The sequence below is a fragment of the Bos javanicus genome, chromosome 26 (genome assembly GCF_032452875.1).
Source record: "Bos javanicus breed banteng chromosome 26, ARS-OSU_banteng_1.0, whole genome shotgun sequence".
NCBI classification, from domain to species: domain Eukaryota; kingdom Metazoa; phylum Chordata; class Mammalia; order Artiodactyla; family Bovidae; genus Bos; species Bos javanicus.
Genome location: NC_083893.1, coordinates 5094981 through 5118056, shown reverse-complemented (window position 1 = coordinate 5118056; position 23076 = coordinate 5094981). Strand labels below are relative to the sequence as shown.

Here is a 23076-nt window from a genome sequence, read left to right as displayed (position 1 = left end):
TCTTACTTAGATCTGCTACTTATTAGCTATGAAATCTTAGGCAAATTAATAAATGCTTCTCTGTCCCAGTATTTTATCATTTTATTGTGCACAATGAAAAAAAATACGCACATAATTTGAGTTTGTGTGTAGGTTTAAGTAAGTTTTAAATAAGATGTTTCATGGAAAACCTTAGCACTCATAAATGATCATTGTTAGAATGAACCTATCATTATCATTGTAGTCTGACCTAATTCCAGTCAACATCAGGAGATATGATGCCACTAAATTAGCAAGAAGGTCTATGCAGAAACCTGTGAACAAATTTTAGATTTGAACAAATTTTAATGTGTCAAGTTACTTACTAATGAGTAATTGCTAAAATTCAAAGAAGAAAAATAAATACTAAAATTACTCAAAACTTAAAGCTTATAGATATTTAAACTGTTAACCAGGACATATTTTGTGATATAATTGTAATGTCAATAGTTATGAAACAACTTGATTGTTCCTGAAAAACAAGATTATTTCCACTGCTAACCTTTACTTTCCTAAATTATAAATGGCATTTTAAATTTAGATTTATGAAGTATCCTTTAAAGTTTCCTGTTCTTAAGAACTTAGAGAACTTGACCAAACACAATTTATTAAATTGACTGTGATTCTCTTAGGACCCTTTATATTTGAACTTCATAACTCTGTGCATGTACAAAAACCTTATTGAGGAAAATAAAGACATTTGGTTAAAGAGGAGTCATATTAATATTATTTAATATAATTTTAGCTTTGCTGGCACACGAAAACTAAGGTAAATGTTAAGTGGTGTAACAGTCATATACAAATTAAAACATAATTTCTCCCTAGAGTTATGAAAAAAAGGACTATAATTCCCATAAATACATAGCTTCCCCCTCAGTTCAGTTCAGTTCAGTTGCTCAGTCGTGTCCGACTCTTTGCGATCCCATGAATTTCAGCATGCCAGGCCTCCCTGACCATCACCAACTCCCGGAGTTCACTCAGACTCATGTCCATCGAGTCAGTGATGCCATTCAGCCATCTCATCCTCTGTCATCCCCTTCTCCTCTTGCCCCTAATACCTCCCAGCATCAGAGTCTTTTCCAATGAGTCAACTCTTCGCATGAGGTGGCCAAAGTACTGGAGTTTCAGCTTTAGCATCATTTCTTCCAAAGAAATCCCAAGGCTGATCTTCAGAATGGATTGGTTGGGTCTCCTTGCAGTCCAAGGGACTCTCAAAGAGTATTCTCCAACACCACAGTTCAAAAGCATCAATTCTTCAGCGCTCAGCTTTCTTCACAGTCCAACTCTCACATCCATACATGACCACTAGAAAAACCATAGCCTTGACTAGACTGACCTTTGTTGGCAAAGTAATGTCTCTGCTTTTCAATATGCGATCTAGGTTGGTCATAACTTTCCATACAAGGAGTAAGTGTCTTTTAATTTCATGGCAGCAGTCACCATCTGCAGTGATTTTGGAGCCCCCAAAAATAAAGTCTGACACTGTTTCCACTGTTTCCCCATCTATTTCCCATGAAGTGATGGGGCCAGATGCCATGATCTTAGTTTTCTGAATGTTGAGCTTTAAGCCAACTTTTTCACTCTCCTCTTTCACTTTCATCAAGAGGCCTTTTAGTTCCTCTTCACTTTCTGCCATAAGGGTGGTGTCATCTGCATATCTGAGGTTATTGATATTTCTCCAGGCAATCTTGGTTCCAGCTTGTGATTCTTTCAGCCCAGCGTTTCTCATGATGTACTCTGCATATAAGTTAAATAAGCAGTGACAATATACAGCCTTGACGTACTCCTTTTCCTATTTGGAACCAGTCTGTTGTTCCATGTCCAGTTCTAACTGTTGCTTTCTGACCTCCATATAGGTTTCTCAAGAGGCAGGTCAGGTGGTCTGGTATTCCCATCTGTTTCAGAATTTTCCACAGTTTATTGTGATCCACACTGTCAAAGGCTTTGGCATAGTCAATAAAGCAGAAATAGATGTTGTTCTGGAACTCTCTTGCTTTTTTCAATGATCCAGCAGGTGTTGGCAATTTGATCTCTGGTTCCTCTGCCTTTTCTAAAACCAGCTTGATGCTTGGGGCTAGTGCACTGGGACGACCCAGAGGGATGGTATGGGGAGGGAGGAGAGAGGAGGGTTCAGGATGAGGAACACATGTATACCTGTGGCGGATTCATTTTGATATTTGGCAAAACTAATACAATTATGTAAAGTTTAAAAATAAAATAAAATTTAAAAAAATAATAAAACCAGCTTGAACATCTGGAATTTCACGGTTCACATATTGCTGAAGCCTGGCTTGGAGAATTTTGAGCATTACTTTACTAGCATGTGAGATGAGTGCAATTGTGTGGTAGTTTGAGCATTCTTTGGCATTGCCTGTCTTTGGGATTGGAGTGAAAATTGACCTTTTCCAGTCCTGTGGCCACTGCTGAATTTTCCAAATTTGCTGGTATATAGAGTGTAGCACTTTCACAGCATCATCTTTCAGGATTTGAAATAGCTCAACTGGAATTCCATCACCTCCACTAGCTTTGTTCATAGTGATGCTTTCTAAGGCCCACTTGACTTCACATTCCAGGATGTCTGGCTCTAGGTCAGTGATCACACCTTCATGAATATATTGGTTGTGAAGATCTTTTTTGTACAGTTCTGTGTATTCTTGCCACCTCTTCGTAATATCTTCTGCTTCTGTTAGGTCCATACCATTTCTGTCCTTTATCGAGCCCATCTTTGCATGAAATGTTCCCTTGGTATCTCTGATTTTCTTGAAGAGATCTCTAGTCTTTCCCATTCTGTTGTTTTCCTCTATTTCTTTGCATTGATCACTGAGGAAGGCTTTCTATCTCTTCTTGCTATTCTTTGGAACTCTGCCTTCAAATGCTTATATCTTTCCTTTTCTCCTTTGCTTTTCACTTCTCTTCTTTTCACAGCTATTTGTAAGGCCTCCTCAGACAGACATTTTGCTTTTTTGCATTTCTTTTCCATGGGGATGGTCTTGATCCCTGTCTCCTGCACAATGTCACGAACCTCCGTCTATAGTTCATTAGGCACTCTATCTATCAGATCTAGTCCCTTAAATGCATTTCTCACTTCTACTGTATAATCATAAGGGATTTGATTTAGGTCATATCTGAATGGTCTAGTGGTTTTCCCTACTTTCTTCAATTTCAGTCTGAATTTGGCAGTAACTTCCCCCTAGGGTTATGTAAAATGTACTGTAATTCACATAGCTCATATTTACCAAGTTTTTTTTTTTTTTTTAATCTGGGCTTCTTTTTCTGTTATCACTATTTTGTCAGCCTATATAATTTGTCACAATAATCTGGAAAACTTTTACTCCTTCCTTAAAACACTTTATCATGTATAAGCTTCTTGTCAAATTTAATTCAAACACACACCCACACGCATACACACATATACATATGAGTGTTCTGGTGACTCGGTCAGTAAAGAATCCACCCCACAATGAAGGAGATGCAGGTTTGATCCCTGATCAAGAAGATCCCCTGGAGAAGGAAATGGCAACCCATTCTAGTATTCTTACCTGGAAAGTCCCATGGACAGAGGAGCCTGGCAGGCTACAGTCCGTGGGGTTACAAAGAGTCAGACATAGCTTAGAGACTAAACCACCACCACCACACATAAATATGCACACTTTAAATCTTTATATCACTTATTTAAGCCTGATATTATACACACACATAAATACACATAAATATAATATCAGGTTTAAATAAATGATATAAAGATAACTCATTTAAGATTGTATTTTAAAATTATTTACAAAATATACAAGTAACACCCTGGAGAAGGAAATGGCAACCCAGTCCAGTACTGGGCTATACTCCACAGCAAAACAAAGTGTCAGACATGATTTAGTGACTAAGCAACAACATACAAGTAACATCTGTATACTAAAATCCGTGGGCTTTTTTTTTCTTTTCTACTTTAAGATTTATTACAATATTCACGAAACCCCATGAGGTGGTGTCCTAGTATTTTCATTTCTAGTTTTCACATGAGGAAACTGAAACACAGAGAAATTTTTATTTTTTCAAGATAAATGCAATTAAAAATGGTAAGCCGGCTCTAACATAGTTGGACATTTGAGTTGTCTCAGTTTTGACTATTATGGAAATACTGTCAGTGAATATTCTTGTACATGTTACTTGGTGAACATACATACCACAAGAGCAGAATTGTTGAGTCATAAGATCTCTTTTTCTTTATCTTTTGTAGAAACTACAAGCAAATCTCCAAAGTAATTGTTCCAATTTACTCCTCTACCAACAGTGTATAGAAGTTGTATTTACTCTGTATCTTTACCAAGATGTGGAATTGTACTTCCTTTCAATTAAAAGTTTAATTTAATTTAGAGTAAACTAATATAATTGAAACCTCCATATTGAAGGTGCTATGATCAGGGAATGACTTGTTACAATTTGCTTCTTGTTTGTTACAGTTTTATTAAAAAAATTAATATTGACTTTGTCTTCAAATTTGCTAAGCTCATTTATTAATTATAATAATCTACATGTAAATACTGTTGCATTTCTATATATGCAATAATACTAGTTAGGAATAATGAGAGTTTTATATGTTATTTTCAGAATAAGTGTGAAGTTTCTAATTTAATTCTGTTTTTATTGATTGCAAGCTGAATTGCATTGTGATTAGAAAACATACTCTGTGTAATTTCAGTCATTTGGAATATGTTGACACTTCCTTTATACCTTAACATTTGGTAAATTCTTGCAAATGCTTCATGTGACTGGAAAGAATTAATTATGCAGTTGTTAGGCATAGTTTTCCTTCCATAAGAACTTACCAGGTCAATGGTGCTAATACCATAGCTCAAGCATATTTTCTTACTGCTATTTTTCCCTTATCTATTTTGTGAATTACTGGGAGTGGTTTTACATTAATTACCTATTGCTACCAAAATAAATTAATGTAAATTTAGTAGCTTAAATTAGTATTCATTTGTTATTTCACAGGTAAGTTAGAAGTGGAAGGCAGGTTTCACCAAGTTAAAATCAAAGTATTGGTAGGGCTGGGTTCTTTTCTGGAGACTCTGGGAATAAGTTCAATTCTCAGCTCTTTCTTATTGGAGGGCTTCATTCATCATTCAAACCAGCAAAGGTGGCTTAATTTCTTCTTACTCTTTGATTCTCTTTGATCTCAACTCTCCTTTCTGTTTCATATTTTTCACTACTTCCTCTTCCTTCGACACTGCAGTCACAGAAATTTATCTCCTTTTAAGAGCTTGTGTGATTAGATTAGGCCCACCAGGATAATCCAGCATAATCTACTGATTAGCATCCATAACCTTAACCATATCTGTAAAGTTCTTTTGCCTGAGATTAGGATATGGACGTCTTTGAGTGACTAATGTTCTACCTACCACAGGTTTTAAATGTGTTTTTAAATTATCTCTATGATGATAGTTTTTCTTTTCTCCTTTAATTCTTTCAATATCCACTTGGTTATTGCTGAGGCCATGTTATTAAGTGAAATTGCATTCACAATGGCTACAACTGTCTGGCAGATTGACCCTCATCATTGTGAAAAGTTCCTTTTATTCTCTATTTATATATTCAAATTTTTATTTTTTATCTTTCCTTGTTAGTTCTTTAACGCCTTTTTGTAGACATATTTATTTATTGATTTATAGATATATTTATTGATTTATTTTCCTGTTATTTATTAATTTGTCACTTTTATTCTTTATTTATATCTCCTTGTCTCTTCTAGTTATCTTCAAGAGAATAATTAGTCCCAAGTACCTAGTCTACCTCAATCAGAAAAAGAGGATTTATATTTTGTATGACTGGAAATAGTAGAGATTATGAGAATCTAAACCTCGTCGAACAGCCATGTAGTACTGCCTCTGTATATAGGATGACAAGAATCCGAAAGCAATATTACAGAAACATTGAAGAATGTTAAGTAAGAAAAGAGAGAAGATGTGCAATTTCCTTATACATTTTATGTGTTATCTTTTAATTACACATAATAATATATATTTAAATATCTTGTTAGGAGGAAAATTTTATTTTTGCTAACTCATGGTCAATAATCTTACAAATTAGCTATCCACATCATGTTTTTTTTCTTTTTCATCGCAGAACTGAATAGGCATGATGGTGCCTTCCAGGATCTGACCTGAAGTGTGTTCTTCAGTTTCATGTCCTTCCATTCTGTCCTTTCTTAATTTAAGCTTGTTGTGCAGAACTCCTTATAGTTAATTTAGTGACAATCCAGAAATACTGCTGCTGCTGCTGCTAAGTCACTGCAGTCGTGTCCAACTCTGTGTGACCCCATAGACGTCAGCCCACGAGGCTTTCCCGCCCCTGGGACTCTCCAGGCAAGAACACTGGAGTGGGTTGCCATTTCCTTCTCCAACGCATGAAGTGAAAAGTGAAACTGAAGTCGCTCAGTCATGTCCAACTCTTCGTGAGCCCATGGACTGCAGCTTACCAGGCTCCTGTGTCCATGGGATTTTCCAGGCAAGAGTGCTGGAAAGAGTACTGGACTACTAATTTAAGCAAAAACTGATAGAAACAGTTCATTAAATAAATCAAAACACCATCAAGAAACAATAGTAATGGTAATAGACATGAAGTGTTCATTCTTGACTAGTATAAGACCACAATATAAACTCTGCAATAATACAGCAGCATGAATTTTTACTTAAAACAGTTTTTTATTTATAGAATATAAATTGCCATTTTTCTAGGTCAAAAAAAGTTGAACACTGGCAAATTCCTTGAGTCCAACCTTTCGATTATATCTGAACTGTATTTCTCTGAGTTCTAGACACTTAAAGAAATACAGTTCAGAAGCTTTATATATACAGTTGATCCATGAACAACATGGGTTTGAATGGTATGGGTCCACTTATATGCAGATTTTTTCAACAGTAAATACTAGAGTGCTACATAATGCATGCGTCCTTTCTTCCTTTCTCCTTTCCTTTCTCTTTCTTTCTTTTTTAACTGTATACCATCTACCTGTCAAGAGAAATGCAAGAAAATATTCTTCCAGAAAGTGCCAACAAATTATCTGCAATAAATCACAGCAGGTCACAGATGCAAAGTATATTTAGGGTGATAGTCAAGGTGATAAAAAGAACAAATTAATATTGACTAAAAATATTGCCCTGTCTGTAAAGAGATCATTAAAGACCAGGACAAATATAACCTTTCCTTTACCCTGAGATTAATTCTCCACAAGCATAAGAAAACATGTTTGCCTTGATTTGTCCTTGTTTACTTTCTATTATGTCAAAAGGAATGTTTTGAAATGGGATGCATGTGTTATCAAAGACATCACTGCCAGAAAATATTTATCTTCCAGAAATTACTTAAGAATGATCAGCAACAATTAGACTGTACAACTTGTTCTTCAAACCAGCCAGACTAATTACTTAATGATACAATTGTCCAAAATTAATTGAGAGCTTCCAATGACTCAGAGAGAGAAAAAAAAAAAAAAAAACTTTCAATATCTTCTGTCTCACAAAAAAAGAATTTTAAACTTTTGTAGGCAATTCACGTGCTGTTCCAGGTCTCAATTTCCTCACAGTGAATAAGGAGAGTGACTAATCAGGACTTAAAGACACTTTTATAAATCTGTGATGATGACTTTATAACTGTCATTTGGACTGTAATGAAGCGTAAAATATTTTGGCACCAATAGTCTCTTAAACCTCAAATGGCTTTATTTTTATTTTTAGGAAAACATTTAGATCATTCTAGTCATAACTACCTTAACTGTATGTTTTGTACTGAAAGAAGAAACAGCATGGAAAATATCTTGCAATCTTTCACAGAGTAAAATACATTTTATTTAATTTTATTTTAGAGGTAGAACTGTAGTTGCAGTATATATATATGCACCCATATACACACATACATATAAATATATATGTGTATATATAAAATTGCAATGTATTTGCCCTGATGGAGAGATGAATATATAGATAAAGAAACATAGATAAACTCATTCAAGACAATTAAACTAAAAATTATTCAAAAATAGGATGAGAAAAATAGCTAAATTTCATTTTTTCTTATAATTATGCTTTGGTGTTTAAATAAACTTTGTATCCTTTACAAGAAAATTGATATGAGAGAGTACAAACAAAATCAATGAAGGAAAATATCAATTCCACATGTTCCACAAAAACCATAGAAAATCTGACCATAGTATCAGTGTGATAGGATTGTCTCAATTGGTTTTGGGAAACACATTGGGAGAAAAACATAATTAGGCAGTTTTGTATTGAAATCTTACCTCTCCAAAATAATATTTAAGATAAAATGTTTAATGTTTCTACAAATTGTATCATTCTAATTGCATTTAACCAGATGACATAGGAGTTTAGAGTTTGGAGAAACTGAAAATCAATGACTGTGTATAGCTCAGGATGAGTATAGAAACAGGAAATGGAAATGGGTCATGAGATGAACTTTAAAAAATGAATAAAACTTGGAGACTTGCAATGTATGGAGGATTCCCTTCTAAGTAAATTGAAGAGTGTAAGTAAAGCCAAATAAATGAGTATATTTGTAAGATATGAGGAAGTTAATCTGAACAGAATGTGTATTATCAGAGAGAAACTGAACTTAAGAATACATTGACAAAAGATCAGATAATAGAAGGCTTTGAAAGTCAGCTGGTGGAGACAGATGATCTTTATCTTGATAATAATGAGAAATTATCTAATTTTTTAACAGAAGAATGACACAATTAAAATAGTATTGGAAAAGTTAGTTTTTAGCAAAGTGCTGAAAAAAATTGGAGTGGGGGTAGAAGTAGTCAAATTACATAGAATACTTTGAATGTAAATTGAACTTTATAAATTTTGTTTTAGAAAATAAAGACATGTATCCAAGAACAGTTAAACATGGTACAAGACTGGATTTTAAAATTAGGCCTGTTGCCTAAGATAATTTATCTTTCACTTTATATTCAAATAAAACTAGCAATCGAACAAAGTAAAAACTCATTCAGAAAGTATAGTTTAGATGCTAAAATAAAATGCTAAATAATTATTATATAACATGATTAATTACATTAATTAGCATTTGTCTGTTTTAGCAGAAATCTGTTAAGTAAAAGGTAGCTCAAAAAGGTTGAGCATTGACTGATAAGTAGCTTTCCCTGTTAAACTTTAAAAAGTTATTTTTTTAATGCAATAAAATCTAGAAATTCTCAGATTATGAGAAATATAATTTCTTTAAATTGTAATGAACAGAAGAATGTTGAAGTAAATAAGACACATTTTAAATAATTTCAAAAATAATGTAGAAGTTATAGGCACAATGCTGTTTTAATGCTCAAAGTGTACTGATTTCCTCTTATAAAGTAGATATGTATTTTTAAGATTAAAAAATAGACATCATAGAAGGAATATGATTTGCTAAATTAGAGGCTATTAAAAATGTGGTTCATTTTTTGTGTCTACATTACACATAATAGATATTAGAGATACTTTAGAAACATTTTATAATTTAATGGAATGCCCCAAAATTAATATAATAGTCACCATTAAAAAAAGTAAGATTAAAAGGATTCTTGGCTTGTGGATTTTGGCTCAAAAGGAAAACAAAAGTAAACAACAAACAACAAAAAAAGGATGTTCTAGTGGTAAAGAACCTGCTTGCCAATGCAAGAGACATAAGAGATGTGGATCCGACCCCAGAGTTGGGAAGATACCTGGAGAAGGGCACAGCAACCCATTCCAGTATTCTTGCCTGGAGAATCCCATGGACATAAGAAGTTGGTGGGCAACAGTATATAGGGTTGAAAAAAGTCAGACACAACTGATATGACTTAGCACAGCACAATAAAATCAGTAATACTACTTTTTAAATATTTTTTAGATAATTTGATGAGCATTTTTATAATAAATTTAGTTTTTAATTATATTTAATTATTTTTAATGTGCCAAAACTTGATTTCAAAATTGAGGAAATAACTTTAAATTAATAAAATCTTAGATATGTATTTTCTTCTAGTACTTAATTACAGCTACCACCTCAGAGATACAAAATAAAAAAATTAGTCTGTCTCATTTTACAATAAGAATGCTGCTGCTGCGGCTAAGTCACTTCAGTCGTGTCCGACTCTGTGTGACCCCATAGACGGCAGCCCACCAGCCTCCCCCGTCCCTGGGATTCTCCAGGCAAGAACACCAGAGTGGGTTGCCATTTCCTTCTCCAATGCATGAAAGTGAAAAGTGAAAGTGAAGTCGCTCAGTCATGTCTGACAATAAGAATAGCTGCTGATAAACCTTAGCAACCATGTATGTATATAGATTCAGACATTAAATGGTCCAAGATGATACAAATATCAATATTTTGGTCATTATTATAAATAATTCTTTTTTTCTAGGGCAAAGTGAATTCCTAAAACCATATTAGAAGTCACTCAGATCTTATTCTTCTAAAGCACTATTTTTGAAATGTTTTCTTGGTATTTCTAAACAGTTTATTATTTTATTATTACAGAGGGATGATTTAAAAATATTTATAGTATGCAGTCAGTTACACATATTGATAAAAAGGAAACAGAGAAAGGTGGAAAGAAACTGACCTCATTTACTGTGGCATAGTAGCTTTCATGCTTGAATGTGGGTGAGTTGTCATTTCTGTCTCTCACCACAATTCGAACTTCATGGTAGATAACAGTGCCCACTTTTTTGTTGATGCACTGAACTTGCACCACGAGAGAGTGTATGTTCATTGGAGGCTGCAACACAGAAATTGCATCTTTTAAAAAAACAATTGAAACTGAAGTCTCTCATTATTGTCAAAGTACTTATTTAATAAAATATTCTATACTTATTTACTTTTAAATTATAGTAATCTATAAAAATTGATCAATTTTATATGATTTTATGGATGAGAAGACAATCATGATTACTTCATTGTTCAATTAAAAAAAAATAGGATCTCAGGTAGCATTCTGTTCACAATTAGAGGACTAGCAATGAACACAATCACAAAAGTGATGGCTGAGATTTGCTGGGATGCCACAAATTTTGGCCTTTAAAAAAATCAAAGAAGCAATGACATAGGCTTCTAATTTATAAAAGTAATGTATAAATGATAATATACATAGGGTAGAGAGATAATAAAATTTGCATTTATTTATATTTTTCTAAAATATTAAATGTTCATATCTGATATAAACCAATATATAGATAACCAAAAGAAGAGAATCCATTCACAACCCAAATTTATTAAATCTATACAGTTAAAGTTTAATCTTTTATACAGTTTTAATCTTTTCTTCTCTGCAAAAGTAATTTGTCTTATACACACACACACACACAAGATTATCATCCCATGTTCATGCTTGCAAATATAGATTTACTATAGCAGTTTGATGTATACTACTATGAATCTATAGTATGTATTCCATTATAAATCTATAGCTCACTTGGTCTAAGTAAAAACTTATAATGATATGTTTACTGTTGTTAGTTTTTGTCATTTTAAGCAATATTTCAATAAACATTTTATACATAAATAGGTGCTAATTTGTCTAATTATTTTATGGTACAGTTCTACAAAGGGAGAATTTTCACCAAGGAGGCACTTATTACTCAGGTGCTGACAAAGGGCTTGCAGGAGTATGATACACACCTGCATCTCTGACTCTAGATATGCAAAGTAATGACACAAAATATTTCTTTGTCATTTTTAAAATCTTTTCAGAGTTTATAAAATTATCTTTGCATGTAATTTTATTAGTGTGATCTATTCTGACCACCTTGTTTAGAATGCCATGCCTCCAATCTGCTCTTTCCTCTCAACTTCCCCTCTATTTCCTGTTTTTACTGCTTTTTTCATGCACCGCATGGCATATTATACATTTTATATATTTGTTGTAGTGTTTTTCTCTTTACTGCACTGGAAGTTTCATAAAGCTGGGGATGCTAGTTTGGCCATGACTTGATCTCTCTACACAGTAACTAGCCCGGTGCCTAGAACACGTGGCTGAGTACTGTCGGAGCTGTACCACTTGGCTTGTAGCCGTGGCCCATAATGTATGAATTATATGATCTAGATGCAAAGTCTCTCTGTGCTCAGTCTGTTTATCTCTAAAAATGAAGATAACAATAAATGCTGATATGACAGACTTATCATAATAATTATCAGTAAGTATTATAAGAACTTATCCAGTGCTAGGAACATAGTAACACTTAAAATGCAAACTAGCTTTTACTTATAAAAAGCTAAATTTCCAAAAGTGTAAAAAAAAAAGAATCTACAAAATACAAACAGATCATCCTGAATTATAAAACAAAATGTTAAATATTTGGATTAAAACCAATTTAAAGATATAGCAGGCTTCCTAGGCGGCACTAGTGGTAAAGAACCATCTGCCAATGCAGGAGACTTAGAGAGGCGAGTTCGACCCTGGGTCGGGAAGATCCCCTGGAAAAGGGCATGGCAACCCATTCCAGTATGTTTACCAAGAGAACAATGGAGAGAAGAGCCTGGTGGGTTACAGTCCATGGGATCGAAAAGAGCGGGACTGAATCAACTTAGCATGCATGCACAGAAAGATATAGGACAATAATTACCAGAATTAAGAATGTCACATTTCTAATGAGAACATTGTAGAAACATGCCTAACCTGAAAAAAAACATTGTTTAATATCAAGGTATATTTATGGCCAATAAAGAGAAAGGCAGTTGAATTGTATTATACCTGGTTGAATAATTGCATCTAGAAAGAGTAACTAGAAGCATCATTATATGGAGGAAGGTCTCTAATAAAGTGCCACACAGCTTTGAGTTCTAATCTAATGTCTTCTCTAATTCACTTAAAAAAATTTTTTTTTGGCTGTACCACACATCATATGAGATATGAATTTCCCAACTGGAGATGGAATATATGCCCCCTGCACTGGAAGTGCAGAGCTTAACCTCTGACCACCAGGGAAATCCTTCCAATTCACTTTAAATAACTAACATATACAAAGGTATTAAAGTCATGTGTATAAAAATCTGTGAATACCATGAATACCACAAGCCCAGAAAGATACATAGCACATTTAATGATACAAAACAAGGTTCAAAATCATTTTAATGAGTCAATAATAAGTTTCAAAACCATAAATGTTTACAATAATTAATTAAAATCACCTTATTTGTATTAGAAACAAAACTTAATTGCCCAAATATAATAATAAATGGCTACAAACATTAATATGAAAATATAATTATAAAATTTGGATGAGTAAAAGAAGAGTTTACATGCCAACACTAAATAATACAATGTTGAATAATAATACAAATTACTTCATATGCATTAATAATAGATGAAGGAATAGGTGGATTACAATAAGCACCAATTCAAGGACAAATAGGATGTGAAGTCTAGTTACATTGAGAATGTGTGATAAAACTCAAAATGTCTAAATTAAAAATCACAAGATCAATCATACATCTGAATGGTTGTTATGAAAAGATCAATTAGTTTATTCATTGTAGTCTCAGTGGGCAGAAATAAGATTAATAAATTAAAAGTATTACAAAGCATATGTTTTCAATGTAAGCAGAGATTTTCTAATAATCCAAAGTGGGACAGAAAAGAATGAACTATCCAAAAAGTAAAGCCACATCACTGAAAATCAGCACATTTGAGGCTAAAACATAACTTAAAAGACTAGATCTGAGAAATTTTCTGGAAAGAATTTGGATTAGATGATCTCCATTTTTACAGTGGATTATGATTTTACAGTATTTATCTTCATAGACTTTTTAAGAAAAATCCTGTCTAACTCAATTGTAAAGTAAATAACAGCCCCTCTGACACACCTCTTGAAGACAATCAGGTGACAATTAGCCCCTCTGACACACCTCTTGAAGACAATCAGGTGACTGTTAGCCCCTCTGACATACCTCTTGAAGACAACCAGGTGACAATTTAAGTTCTAAAGTTATTTATCTTATAAACATTGCAAAAGAGACCTATAAAACCATTCCATATCAGAAAGGTCATAATCTTTGCAAGTAGAGAATCAAATGTAGTGTGCTGAGTCCCCGTTTAGTCCTGCTAAGTGCCCGTAAATTAGATATAATCAGGTCACCTGGAACTCTTGTCACTAACAACTTTAGTTCCCTATGCAAATGTTAGTAGCATAGATAGATCTTGGCTTGCAATAAATTCCAACCATAATGGATCATGATGAAGGCAAGAATTCCCTGTGGCTAATATATAACATTCATTGTGATCTCACATTGGAATAGATTCTATTCTATATAAGATGGTCATAAAAATACCAAGTACAGTTCCACCAAGGCTATTAGTGAGAGTCAAGGAGTTCCAACAAACAGGAATGTTAGGAAAATTCTGGTTTATTTTTAATAACTGGTGGCAAAAATAAGTCATGGCAATTCTATTTTCTCTGATTCTCTTAATTTGTTTCATTCATGAAACAAATCAGAAAAAATAATGTTGTATATAAATTATTTGAGGGTAATTATTTAGAGTGATTACCATCATATTTCCCTAGACATGCAAATAATTTTCCAAATTTAAAGACAATTGTTTAGTATGGTGTGAAAGTGAAAGGCACTCAGTCATGTCCAACTCTTTGTGAACCCATGGATTACACAGTTCATGGAGTTCTCCAGGCCAGAATACTGGAGTGGATAGTCATTCCCTTCTCCAGGGGATCTTCCGGACCCAGGGATCGAACCCAGGTCCACTTTAAATGTATACTTGCATATCCATATGTTAGTATACATGTGTGAATATATTTTGACATACAGATAAAGTTCAGGAATGATATGTACCAACAGTTGATGAAAATGATCTTTGCAAAGTAAGGTTGAGAGTAAAATGTAAAGGAAGAATTTTTGAATAAGATTTTTTTTTAATTTGAAAAAAAATTGTTGTACAATCAATTAGTTGCAAAATGCAAAGTGAAGCATTTATAAATAATGTATGGATGTGAACAGTGTTGATTATAGCATACATATTTAGTCTAAGGAGAAATGAGATTTTTCTAGAAACAACAATATTTGGATTATTTAATAATTTAAATGGAAAATAAGTATTTAGCCAACTTGAATAAGAATAGATTTTATTTTTCATAAAGCAAAGGCAAAGGCAAAAGTTATTCACTTCTCATTGTAATGAAAGGATGTTACCATGATTTTTCTTCCTACATACATACTACTTTTTACAAAATTTTAAAAAAAATATTTACTTCAAAAATTAAACTGGAAGATAGTGAAAAGAAAAAAGATGTAATGTGCTGTAGAAATGTTTTTTAAATGATGAAGCAAAACTTAACATAAATGGTTGGCTAGAGTTAAAAGTGTACTTTATAAATTAAACTTTCATAATTAATGGCATATTTAAAGAAGTTGCCTAAAATAAAAAGTACCTATTTGAAAATGTTATTAGATATATGTAATATATAGAAACTTGTAGGTTTTTCACAATCAACTATTAAGGACATTACATTTATTTAATTGTACTTATTTATGCAAAGTTCAACATGCGTTAAGATTAATATGACATAGTCCTTGTACATTAAGCAAATTCCATAAAACTGATATGAGACAAATATAGATAACTGTTGCCTGGAGAATCCCAGGGACAGAGAAGGCTGTTGGGCTGCCATCTATGGGGTCGCACAGAGTCGGACATGACTGAAGCAACTTAGCAAGCAAGCAATAATGTAAGTTAAAAAAGAATTTTGAAGGAGTTCCGTGTCAGTCCAGTGGTTAGGACTCAGTGCTTTTACTGCTGTGGTCCAAGTTCAATCCCTGGTCAGGGAACTAAAATCCTGAGAGCCATATGATGTGGTCAAAAAAAAAGAAAAAGAGAGAGAGAGTTTCAAAGGCTCTGGAGTTTACAATAAGAAATTACATATCAGTGTTACTATTAGGAAATACTTTTATGTAGAGGGTAGCATTTTGAGACATGTCTTGGTAGTAGATAACATCCAACTGATGGTAATAGATAAAGGTCATTTCAAAGCATAAGCTCAAAAACAGTATCAGGGAAGGCATGAAAAAAAAAATTAGATTATGTTGAAAGTGAAAAAGTGAAAGTTTTTCAGTCATGTTTGACTATTTGTGACCCCATAGACTATACAGTCCATGGAATTCTCCAGGCAAGAATGGATAGCCTTTCCCTTCTCCAGGGGATCTTCCCAACCCTGGGGTCCAACCCAGGTCTCCCTATTGCAGACAGATTCTTTACCAGCTGAGCCACAAGGGAAGACCAAGAATATTGGAGTGGGTAACCTATTCCTTCTCCAGTGGATCTTTTTGGCTCAGGAAGATCATGCTGAGAGAACAGTTGTTAGGTTAGTTTTCCTGGATTTGAGAATATATGTTTCTAAATAAAAGGAATAGATTGATAGAATTTAGGAAATGTCAAGGCTGAAATAAAACAGTTTGCAATGAAAATTCATCTACTGAAAAGGCCAGAACTCTGCTTTGAGACACTAAAACTGGAACAATTTGAATTGTGAAATATAGTAAGGAGAACTACTAGGACATGGTTCCAAAGTCAAATGAGAATTAAGAGGGCTTGTACTGGAGTTATGCTGTTGGCAAATGCAGAACATACTATGGAAATAAAAGTACAAAACTTAGTAGTTAAATGCATATTGGCTGGGAACAGACGTCAAAGCTCTTTGTCTACCTACCAACTTTGAGTCTAAAAGAAGAGATGTCAAGATATTTGGATTGTTTCATGCCCTTAGAGTAGAAGAATTAATATAGTTAAAATGGCCATAATACCCAAAGCAATCCATAGATTTAATGTGATCTCTATGGAATTACCCAAGACATTTTTCACAGAACAAAAATAAATAATCCTAAAATTAATATGAAACCACTGAAAGAACCAAAGCAATTCATAGGAAAAGGAACAAAGCAGAAGTCATAACCCTCACAGACTTCAGACAATACTAAAAAGCTATAGTAATCAAAAAAAGCATGATATTGGCACAAAAACAGACATATGGATCAATGGAACAGGATAGAGAGAGCAGAAACAAACCCACACACCTATGGATAATTATCTTTGGAAAAGAAGGGAAGAATATACAATGGGGAAAGGCAGTCTCTCCAGCAAGCAATGTTAGGAAAGTTGAAAAGTCACATATAAATCAATGAAATTAGAATACACGCTTACACCATACACAAAGATAAACTCAAAACAGCTTAGACTTAAATATTCTTTTTTTTTAATTTTATTTTATTTTTAAACTTTACAATATTGTATTAGTTTTGCCCAACATATATTCTTAAGACACGACACTATAAAGCTCCCAGAATAGAACACAGGCAAAACATTCTCTGACATAAATCTTACCAATTTTTCTTTTTTTAGGTCAGCCTCCCAAGGCAACAGAAATAAAAGCAAACAAATAAATGGGACCTAGTTAAACTTGCAAGCTTCTTTACAGCAAGAAAAACCATAAACAAAAGGAAAAAGTCTAAAGCCTGGGAGAAAATATTTGTGAATGACATGACTAATAAGAATTTAATTTCTAAAATATACAAACAGTTCATACAACTCAACAACAAAATACAAGCAGCTCAACGAGAAAATGGACAGATGACCTACATAGACATTTCTCCAAAAAGACATGCAGATGGCCAATAGATGGCATAAAAAGATGTTTATCATCACTAACTATTAGAGAAAGGCAAATCAAAACTACAATGAGGTACCACCTCACACTGGTCAGAAAGGGCATCATTAAAAGGTCTACAAACAACAAACAGAGTGATTCCAAAGAGAAAGTAATTTACCAGTAAATAAGCCAAATGCGATCCAAAAGTCTACAAGCAATAAGTGCTGGAGAGGATGTGGAGAAAAGGGAACCCTCTTACACTGTTGGTGGGAATGCAAACTAGTACAGACACTATGGAGAACAGTGTGGAGATTCCTTAGAAAACTGGAAATAGAACTGCCATACGACCTAGCAATCCCACTGCTGGGCATACACACCAAGGAAACCAGAGTTGAAAGAGACACGTGTACCCCAATGTTCATCGCAGCACTGTTTATAATAGCCAGGACGTGGAAGCAACCTTGATATCCATCAGCAGATGAATGGATAAGAAAGCTATGGTACATATACACAATGGAGTATTACTCAGCCATTAAAAAGAATACATTTGAATCAGTTCTAATGAGGTGGATGAAACTGGAGCCTATTTTACAGAGTGAAGTAAGCCAGAAAGAAAAACACCAATACAGTATACTAACTATATATGAAATTTAGAAAGATGGTAACGACAACCCTGTATGCAAGACAGCAAAAGAGACACAGATGTATAGAACAGTCTTTTGGACTCTGTGGGGGGTGGGGGGAATGATTTGGGAGAATGGCATTAAAATATGTATAATATCATATAAGAAACGAGTCGCCAGTCCAGGTTCGATGCAAAATACAGGAAGCTTGGGGCTGGTGCACTGGGATGACCCAGAGGGATGATATGGGGAGGGAGGTGGGAGAGGGGTTCAGGATGGGGAACATGTGTACACCCGTGGTGGATGCATGTTGATGTATGGCAAAACCAATATAATATTGTAAATTAAAAAAAATAATAATAATAAATTTTAAAAAAGGGACAAGATACAAAATGACATTGGCTTAAATTAGACAAATATATTCTATAATTCTACAAACATGCTACATTATAAAATTCATATGACTTGGATATGAATATTCCTAATTAAAGCCAGTAAAAGATGCATTGTGGGAATGGGCAAACTAAGTAGAGGGAGTCAATTGTATGGTGATGGATAACAATTAGACTTGTGGTGGTGACTACCCTGTGGTGTAAACAGATGCTGAACTCTAATGTTATATACCTGAAACCAGATATAAAAAAGAAGGGTGTCTGTGAGTAACACAGCTTGGGGAGACTCTTGCAGCTTGCCAATTTGTGCCATTATTCAAATTGTTTTTATAAAAGCAAGACTGACTATAAGACAAGACAAGGCAAGATAAATTCTAAGATAACAGCTGTCCTTATTCCATTTTAGACAGTCTTAGCAACCCAGGCAAAACTCTGATTTGTGGGGTACAAAGAATGTTGCTATGATTAAAGGACACAATGAGTGAGGGCAATGGTAGAAATGAGAACAGCATCAGAGATGACTTTTCCCCTCTAGGTTGAACACAACAGATCCATTCCTATTCTCGCCTTGTCACCTCCTTCCACATCTGCCCCAACTGCTCAGTCACTGAATTATGGGCCTCTCCCACTGTACAAGGGCAACCCATTCTGGTGGGAGAGTTCTATTACTGCCCACCTCACCACAAAGTTCTTAAAGAGTTTGAATTTAGATGTGAAATAGATGAGGGAGTCATATACTCCTCATCATATTTGAAGTGGCTCATAAATCCCAAACACTGTAGGGAGATGATTCAGGTTCATTAGGTTGAGTATCTGACATTTGAATTTTATAGAATGGAAATTTGGGAGTAGGCAATGTGATGTACTTCTTGAGTTTTCACAAGGTCCTGTACAATTACTGCTTATGACACCCCCGTATGTACATATTCACACATGCTTTTCTTGGCACTCAAGACTAGAATACAAATGAGTGAAAATAAAGTTGCATTAGAGAGCTACTTAAGTCTATTCAAGTTTTTCAACTTTTTCAGAAAGAAGACACTTAACTTTGGTTATGTAGATGTTCTTAATATCTAAATACTTAGGTATGCCTGAGAATTACGGGGCTGAGACATTGCCAGGAAACTTCTGCTCAGCTTCTTTTAATTTTTGTCAGCTTTGTAAGCACATTGCCACTCACCTCTCAACCAACACTTACTGCTTGTAAGAGCAGCCTCTTGTTGGCAATCCAAGGGAACTTTCTGTCCTCAAGCCAATACCTAGTTGTGCCCTCAAACTTTGCCATGAATTAGGCTGGGCTTATCCTACTTTTCCAAGGTTACCACCCATTTATTCTGAGCACTATGCTCTCTCCTTATTCAGATATTTGATAAACTTCCAAGATTTCAGAAGAGACAAACAATGGTTCTCTCAGACAGATGGTCCTTCTTCTTTTCTTATTCTTCTTTCAAGGAGTTTTAAAAAAAAATATTTTTTGTTGACGAACACTGAAAATAAACTCAAATTATACAATGAAAATTTGATATATTAACAAACACATGCAAATATTTAAATTATAGTAGAGTTGTAGTAGAGGGGCAAAGAGAAAAAAAAAACAATGTACTAACGTCTCTATCCAAAACTCTGCCTGTGCTGTTCAGGAAAAGCATTTGTTTGACAGGATCCAACAATACCCAGTAATCCACGTTGTCCTTTAAAGAGAGTTCTATGGTTGGGTCTGGTCCTCCAGCAGTCCCTTTGATCAGCATGTTATCCACCAGAATTGTACCTGCAAACCAAAGAAAGTTATTTGAAAATACATTCTACATGTATGCACTCTTCATCAAGGTTCATAAACTCATACCCTGGCTGACTTGCATATCTGTTTCAAAGCAGAAGATATTCAAACTTTTATCTGGCATGATATAGAAAATGCTCTGTTTCAAAAAGGCAAAAAAAAATCTTTGTAACGCTATTTGTAAATGATATTTTAAGAAGATGAGGTGCAAGGCAGAGATTCAAACACTTGGTGAGTTTCACCATCTATTTCTTGTTTCCTTTTAAGAGCATCAGTGTGTTCCCCTCCCTGTCCATCACTTCTCACAGGAGTTATCACTGAATTTTATCCTGAACAAAAGAAAAAGCCTATAATAACAGAGGCTGATACTTCAGTTCACTCAGTAAGACTTCTGATATGAAAAAAGATATCCTGAAAGTAAGAGAAAGGAAGAAAAAGGAAAAGATAAAGAAGTAGCAGAGACTCCCATGGTGCGAACTACTTCTTTTCTCTTTTATCTTACAGCAAATCCATGAAACATAAATCTTAATGTGAAAGGCAAAACTAATGTGCAGATACACAAGAGAAGCTGTTCTTCTTTAAGGCATGTCTGGAGTACTCAACTAGAACAACATACTATTTTAATGTCACATTTCAATGCTTGCTTTCTTATTATTCTTCCAGTGGGCTGACTTTTAGACATTTGGTGAATAAGAGAGTAGATTTCTAGTCTCTCCTACTCTTATTAAAGAGTTCATATATTTTATAAGTTGAACACAAACAGCACTGATGCAATTCAAAACCCCCTTTTCCCCTCATATTGCAATGATTTCTTTGACAAACAAGGCAATATAACTTACAGCAATCATTTTCAGCTGATCCATTTTATTAAACTTACGGCATAAAGAAGAGTTGTGACTATGCAAATAAAAATGTACACTCCTAAGAACATTTGAATAAATAGGCTTTATCTAGAGAATTCAGTGCTTTAGGATAGTATACAAGAATCGATAGATAATCTATAAATTTGAATCTAGCTTGAAGAATAATAATACAAAATGCATTTGTTGCATTTCCTTAAGGCACAAAATTGGCCTAAATATTATATCATTGCATAATTATAAACAAAAGGGAGAGTCTCTTAAAGATTTTTCTTAGAATGTTAATAGTAGTAATAATAATCTATAATGTTTATCATATTATTACCAATGAGCTTTATTTCACTACAGAATGCTGAGAGGCACCATTCTTCTTTCACAGTGATATATCTAAGTAATATTTAAATACTTCAATGTTTTGGCCACCTGATGAGAAGAGCTGACTCACTGTAAAAGACCCTAATGCTGGGAAAGATTGAAGGTGGGAGGAGAAGGAGACGTCAGAGGATGAGATGGTTGGATGGCATCACCAACACAACTGACGTGAGTTTGAGTAGGCTCTGGGAGGTGGTGATGGACAGGGAAGCCTGGCATGCTGAAGTCCTTGGGGTTGCAGAGTCGGACACCACTGAGTGACTGAACTGAACTTAATTGAACTGAATATTTGAATACACACACACACACATACTTTTCTAAATGGCGTTCTATTTACTTTTACTTTTGCACATATTAGTGCACATACATTTAAATATATGAGTGAAACTGATCCTTCTTTTTTTTAAAAAACTGAACTGGCAAATATATAACCTACAGATAGTCAAAAGCACAGATCAGACAATGGTGGCATTTTCTTGTCTACAAATATGTTCTGTGCCTGAGTATATATACTCTTTTACAAATGCTTCACATAGCTAACCTTTGAAAAGTTATTCAGTCTGTGTTTTCAATATGTAATTAACAAATTAAATAAGATTCTATTTTCTGTCTAGAAAAATAAATGTATAATAAGTACATCAATTAACAAGTAACATTTATGCCTTGATTCAATAACGCATAATAGAATTTTAGCAGTTCTTTCTCTAGTATACATATAGACTATAAGGGACACAAAGAGAGGGCATAATAAAGCATGGTTAAAATCATAAAAAAGAAATTAACTTAGTGTTACACTCATATCATAGAGGTGAAGAAAGCAGATCTTGGAACTGACAGAGATAAAATCCGATCTTGGATTCACCATTTACTAGCCATGTGAAGGTGGATAGATTACTTAACTCCACTCACCTTCAGTTTCCCTCCTCTACAAAACCAAAATGGGTAAAATAGAAGAGGTAACTTTTTATTATGACACCACATGCATGTACTTGGAAAAAAAAAATGTGTTCTTATATTGAAAGCACTAACAAAAGCTTAAACAACCCCAGTAAAAATACTAACATGGTTAAATATTTAATGATATTTTCTCCAAGCATCATAGTCAATCTTTCAGCCTTAAATACTGGGGTTTATGCTTCTTCCTTCAAAAAGTAGTTATTGAGAGTCATTTGCTTCTAAATGGACTTGGTGGCTTGGTGATAAGAGAATCTGCCTGCCAATGTAGGAGACAGGGGTTTGATCCCTGGGTCAGGAAGATCCGCTGGAGAAGGAATTAGCAACCCACTCCAGTATTCTTGCCTGGGAAATCCTGTGGACAGAAAACCCTGGTAAGCTGCAGTCCATGGGGTCACAAAAGAGTCTTAGTGACTAAATACTAAGTTTTAGTTTAGTGACTTACTAAAAGTGACT

General features: G+C 34.1%; 1 protein-coding gene across 1 annotated transcript in view; it reads right to left on the bottom strand.

The window, feature by feature from the left end:
- Positions 1 to 23076, bottom strand: part of PCDH15 (protocadherin related 15) — a 1038229-nt gene that overhangs the window by 521762 nt on the left and 493391 nt on the right. The window contains exons 4-5 of the mRNA XM_061402659.1: positions 20265 to 20425; positions 10616 to 10771 (exon numbers count right to left, since the gene is read on the bottom strand). Coding sequence (XP_061258643.1) covers positions 10616 to 10771; positions 20265 to 20425 — 317 coding nt within the window. The remainder of the gene's footprint in view (positions 1 to 10615; positions 10772 to 20264; positions 20426 to 23076) is intronic.